The sequence below is a fragment of the Pundamilia nyererei genome, unplaced genomic scaffold, assembly GCF_000239375.1.
Source record: "Pundamilia nyererei isolate P.nyererei 1_Seehausen unplaced genomic scaffold, PunNye1.0 scaffold00013, whole genome shotgun sequence".
Lineage (NCBI taxonomy): Eukaryota > Metazoa > Chordata > Actinopteri > Cichliformes > Cichlidae > Pundamilia > Pundamilia nyererei.
In genome coordinates, this window is record NW_005187414.1 from 2,008,996 (window position 1) to 2,014,846 (window position 5,851).

Genomic DNA, 5,851 nt, shown 5'->3' on the forward strand with positions numbered 1-5,851 from the left:
TGATGACGTGAAGTATGCAGAGAATATTCTGTGTTTTGTCTTTTGAAAGCAGATTCCAACCCCTCTGTGTTTTTTCTTCAACGTATATGTCTAAGGCACGTCTTCACATCAAGCTCGAGCTTGCCAGACATGCATGCTGGTGGGAGGAGAGCGGCCACATCTTTTCCTCTTTCCAAACACGGTGACGTTACAGTCCAAATATAGTAAAACAGTTTAGGTCTGGCTTTACTTTCAGACCTTTAGGTAGCACTGAGGCATGGCAGAGCTTGCTCCCGGTTACGTTGCCTCCGTCCGTGCGTGTTGTGTAAAAAGCTGTGGCCCGGTTTGCCTTACTAGGACAAGCCAACATGGAGTCGTTGGCAGAAAGCAGGAGGGTTTATTCAAACTCCCACTTGCCTTTTCAAAAACCCCCAACATCCCAGTTACAGCATGCTCCTGTTGCCTAGCAACCAGCTGGGTCTCGAGAGGGAAGAGGCGTCACGGATGTGTATGTATATCCACGGCTGAGCGGGAAAGCAAACACATCCTGCTGCCTCTCCCTCCCCTGCGAGCGCTCGCTCTCCGTAAACCTCACCGCCATGTAAAGGAGTATCACACACCACCCGGTCCTTCTCAGCACCACCCAAAGACACGGCACATGGAGAGGATGATCAGAATTATTTATTGTTGACACATTTGTCTAGTCGGTAAACAACATACAGACTCATTATGCTGTCTTCATAGATCATTTTCACAATCAAGCATAAGAAAAATGACATAAGACACGATAAAGTTCATGGTCTTTTATTTGAAAAAAAGAAATAAAGACTAGCATGTACAACTTGGAATGAATGTAAACTGAACTCAGAAGAACATCTGCAAAGACCGGTGTGCCGACACTCCTAACAGCATGCGCTGCGAACACAGTACACCCCTCACTATGCTCACGTCTGAGTCGAGAAACAGAAGAAGAAAAGTGAAGGCCAGTGATTCTCTCTTGCAAGAAAAGAGGACAGACACTGCATCTCAGCGAGAAAAAAGAAAGATAAGAAAAAAGAAATGAGAAAGCTCACCGTAAGACTCTTTAAGTCCCCCCTCCTTTCAAAGGGCGGGACGCACAACTACTAAGATGGCCGTCCAAATAACATAACAAAAACAAAAGAACATGCCAAACATTTGAAAATGTTTTTTGTACATTGTGGGGTTTTGTTTTTTCCACTTTTTATCTAGCATACATTAAGTCCCGTTCCACTTTAACGCTTGAGTTAGAACCTGTTATATTCTCTCATCTTAACAGTACAGAGTTCCTCTCCAAATACAAAAAACTGTACCAAACCAACAAGAGGACAGCTCATAGTGGAATCAGCACGCTCTGGTAGCCCGGAGGAGGGGCGGAGGTGAGGGAGGGGTCGGAGGGTTAGGTTAGTGCTCCGGTCTCAAGCTGCATGCATGAAGAACAGAAAACAGAGAGAAAGAAGAGATGGCCAGCCCAGACTTTACCACTAGCAAATGGAACTGGAAGGAGTTCACCAAATGCTGCTGCTTTAGTCTGAAGGGAGTTACAGGGTTTGTCGTTATTATTTTTACTTGTTAAGTACTGATGCTAAACTGATCTCCGGGGGGGAGGGGACAGGATCACTAACCATTTTCATGCAGATATTTTTTGTATGTTTTTATATTTTTCCTGTGTGGACAGAAGGATATTTTATTTCAACATTCAATTATTTTCTATACAGAAACAGTATGAATAAATGAACATTTTTTCCAAGAGGTAAGTAAAACATTTTGATTTTTTTTTTTTATCCTTTTTTTGTTTGTTTTTCTTCTAAGAGGGGGCAGGACGGGGCAGGCAAGCTTCACTTTGCAGTCATCATCTGTACAAACTCTGCAAACAGAGAGAGAGGGGACAAGAGACAATGAGGACACTGGGTGTGAAGCTTTGGCACAGCCAGTAAGAGCAGTCACCTGCTAAATTGTTCAATGCTTTATTAATTTTTTAATCAACTTGAGCAGGTTCAGAACACACATACTAATTAGTGTCCCCTTTCCAAACAGCTTCCGTGTTCATCTCATTAAACCCGTTTGATTAAAAAGCTCGAGCGTTGTGCTTACAGCTGGGGAGAAATGTGATGGTGAAACTGACAAGAGTGAACAAATAAAAGGAGGTTTTCGTGTATCCGGTCGGAGTGTAGAAGTAGGGCACTTTGCAGCCAGGACTTATGGACTGTTCATAATATATCAACAGCCTTCTAGAAAATGAGCGCAGTCTCTCGTGTAATGTGCCAGGGGACCAACAGTGGGAGGAAGGGAGGACGAGGGAGAAAGAGTGAAAAGGCTCCTGGCGCACTGATGATAATTCAGAAGGATGGCTTTCTCCTATCTCTGTTTCAGCAGGCTCCATCTATACCCCCCATCTAATAACTAATATAATGTGCAGCTGGCTTGTCTTGCGGTCGCCCTCAGAGAAATACAGTTTGGCAAATGAAGCGCTCCGTTCTCCCTGTTTAATAAAAGCTCGCACCCTGGCCTAGAAACTAAAGCTATTTGTGTAGCGTGACATTTTAGCATGCACTTTCCTTCGCGCTCGTCACAGTCTTTTACCTTCGTAGTTGACCTGTCCGTCTCCGTCGATGTCTGCTTCTCTGATCATCTCGTCCACCTCCTCGTCCGTTAGCTTCTCTCCCAGGTTCGTCATGACGTGACGCAGCTCTGCGGCGCTAATGTAGCCATTTCCGTCCTAGAAACGGAGCACGGGAACAATCGCATCAAGCGGTAAAACAAATACCCTGCAGGCTGACAACTGCTCAGGTAAAAATGGAGTAAGTAAGTAAGGAGAAGGTGTTACGCAAGCAGGAAGTAAACGAACAGACGACTTTTCTTTGCATCAGGTCTATTTTCTGTCACATACAGGCTACTGTTACAACGGGAGATGCTCGTCTTCAATTCTTGGATCTTCATGTCAAAGAAATAGGATATTCCCAATATGGTCATCTCAAAAAAGTTTGACCCACCTGCTGTTCAAACTCTGCTTAGGAAGGGCAGCCAATCAGAAGAAGGCTGACATAAAGGAGGAAGAAAGGCAGCTTGTTCCACACAGAGGAGAAACTGAGGGGCTTCACAACGGCCAAGAACGAGACAACTAAGGATTATTGTGTGGATTGTCTAACTGTAGTAGAGTCCAAAATAAAAACCACTGAGCTGGAAATGAATAGAATAGCTCTGCTTTAATTGAACATTAGCCTGGCCTGCTGTAATAAATTTACATTATCATGCAACTTAATAACCAAGAGGTTAAGGCGCATACCACATGCATCCAAATGCCATTTAGTCCCTGCGTTACCAAAGCATTTGCTGCATTTCTTCCCCCTCTAAAACTAATCTTAAAAAGGCAAAGAAAACAAAAAGCTCTCCCTGCTCTGAATTATCGGGCTTATTTGTTATTATGTGTAAAGTGCTTTGGGGTCCTTAGGGACCAAGTAAAGCGCTATACAAATACAGGCCATTTACCATTTATTTAACAATCCGTCGACCTCTTGTTCCACCAAAACCAAAACTTCAGCTTGGAAAGCACGGACGCTGTGCTGTAATTCCTTAATGATGCTCTTAAAAGCTTATTTACCTTGTCGAATACCCGGAAAGCCTCGCGGATCTCCTCCTCGCTGTCTGTGTCCTTCATTTTTCTGGCCATCATGGTCAGGAACTCTGGGAAGTCAATGGTTCCATTACCTGCAATGGGTGATCAACGGGCGCGTTTAATCAGCAAAAAACTGCAATTACGTAAAAGCAAACACTGATAAGTAGACATAATACAACGCAGCATTTAGCTGATGAAAAGCACCAAAAATACTCATTTATGTCCTTCTGCTGCTGCTGTGTATTACAGAAACATTTATATTAGCATTTAGGCCACGTCTGCTCTTCAAAGATGTTTTTGACAGTGAAGCTTGAGGCTGAACAGTTCAAAAATAATTTATCATACACCTTTACTGCTGTGCTAAACATATCTACTGAAGGCTGGGAGGAGGAGGGGTATGTGTGAGGGTGACTCTGTGTATGTATGTGCTTCCTTTTCTTCCTTAGGGGAAGCCCTTGGAAAATGTTGCGTATGTTATAAGCAACGCAGCAGGATTGCAGTGAGGGGACCCATGGGCAGTCATCCATAATGCAGACATTTAGTGTACTGTGCAGCTTTGCCTTCAAGGAGCCTGCATGTATCGAAAGATCTCTTGTGGCCCCACAGTCACAAACTGAGGCTGGAGGGAGAGCGAGAAAAGGTCTGGATGCTCCGTCCCTCCTATCCATCTTTGTTGCTCCTGTTCCCTGTAAAATATCTGCTATTTTGTTTGCAGAAAAAGTGCAATATCTGGCACACGTGAACCAGCGATGGCTTTCCAGATGGTGCTAATGGTAGCTGCTATGCTACTGACACATGCATGTGTGTGCAAATCGATCAATATCCATATAGGTGTTGTCAAGACAGGATTACCAAAGGATCAGACATTCCTGACAGTGCAAGGCTCTATGGGGAGCTTAGTGGCTCACCAATAACACCATAAGAAGGAGGCTGGGAAAGCTGGTGGGGGACGTAACAGATCTCCAGATCTATTACAAGATCTGAAGAATCAGTAAGAACTATGGGAAATGTATTTTCATTAACAAGTGACAAAAAATACCCAGAAATTTATGAGGGAATTGAAATGAAGGTCAGGGACACCAAGGGCAAAGTAACCATGAGGATTAGCCCTGGGGTGGGATTGTGGGCAGATTAACCAATGGCAGAGCATGCCTTAGAGGGAGAGCTAAAGAGTGAACAAGAGGATGGACGTGTATATCAAAAAAGGAATGTCGTAATGTGATGGGGCAGATGGCGATCTCATGGCCTGCGGTAGCAGTCTAAGGACCTGTTATCTAACACAGAGACATCAAGCAGCACCGAAGGGAAAACACATGCTGCCACTGGGGGGTTGGGAGAGATGGATATTGGGGGGGGGGACCACAATCCAAGGGGGAAAATAACAAGAGAGGTAGCCCTTGAGCGATATCTGTACAGCTGCACCTCAGGCCAGCTGCAACAGCAAATGACGAAGAAGGGTAGAAGCAGATGGATGAAGATAGGGAGGAAGGCAGATGGGAAGAGGAAGAGAAAAGGGTGGTAAGATAAAGAGAGAGAAAAAAAGAGAGGGAGGGAGTGAGTGGGTGGCAGAGAGGGAGCTGGAGATGAGGGAGATGTGAAGAGGAGAGAATGTAAGGAGTGAACCGAGTGGGAGATGGTGCGATTACACATAAGAGGTGCTGACGCAAACTATAGAAGGCTGAGGCATCTCGACACTTGTGTGTGGTCATTGGATTTTCCTGCATCATAAAGCCAGCTTCCATCCCAGAGCCGGGAAGGAAGGGTCGGGTTGTGTAATGATGACGAGTGATGTGCTGCAGCTAAAGCTTGTATTTTAATTCATAATTACGCTTGTTTTTTATCCTGTCTTAAACATGATGTGATCTTCTTTTAGGCTGAGGAATATAATAGCTCCCGGGTGTTTTACAGCATGTGTGGTTATGCTTTCGTGCTCAACTCTGTGCGGTGGCGAATTAAAAACCAGCATTTCTATCTGATACCACACCGACACAGTGCCGTCTCTAGCTAAAGCCTTCCATCCTGTCTCCATTTGTTGTAATTCTTTACCCCAGCCTCCTTGTTTGGTAAATAAAGCTGATTTTCAGCTGACATCCCATGGCTGCTGATGTGGGTACTGGATGTGCAAAGCGCAGAGAGGCCTTATGTAACCACTTTTATTTTCCATTACTAGCTTCACTGCTGTCTGACCTAGATTGCATCAGCCAAGGGAGGCAGAGGCAGAACAAGGGGATGTTAGTG

General features: G+C 44.7%; 1 protein-coding gene across 1 annotated transcript in view; it reads right to left on the reverse strand.

Annotated features, from left to right (window-relative positions):
• Positions 1-767: 767 nt before the first annotated feature.
• LOC102201484 (calmodulin) overlaps positions 768-5,851 on the reverse strand; it is a 12,410-nt gene continuing 7,326 nt past the window's right edge. The window contains exons 4-6 of the mRNA XM_005724852.2: positions 3,599-3,705; positions 2,581-2,716; positions 768-1,864 (exon numbers count right to left, since the gene is read on the reverse strand). Of these exons, the coding sequence (XP_005724909.1) occupies positions 1,836-1,864; positions 2,581-2,716; positions 3,599-3,705 (272 nt within the window). The 3' untranslated portion in view covers positions 768-1,835. The remainder of the gene's footprint in view (positions 1,865-2,580; positions 2,717-3,598; positions 3,706-5,851) is intronic.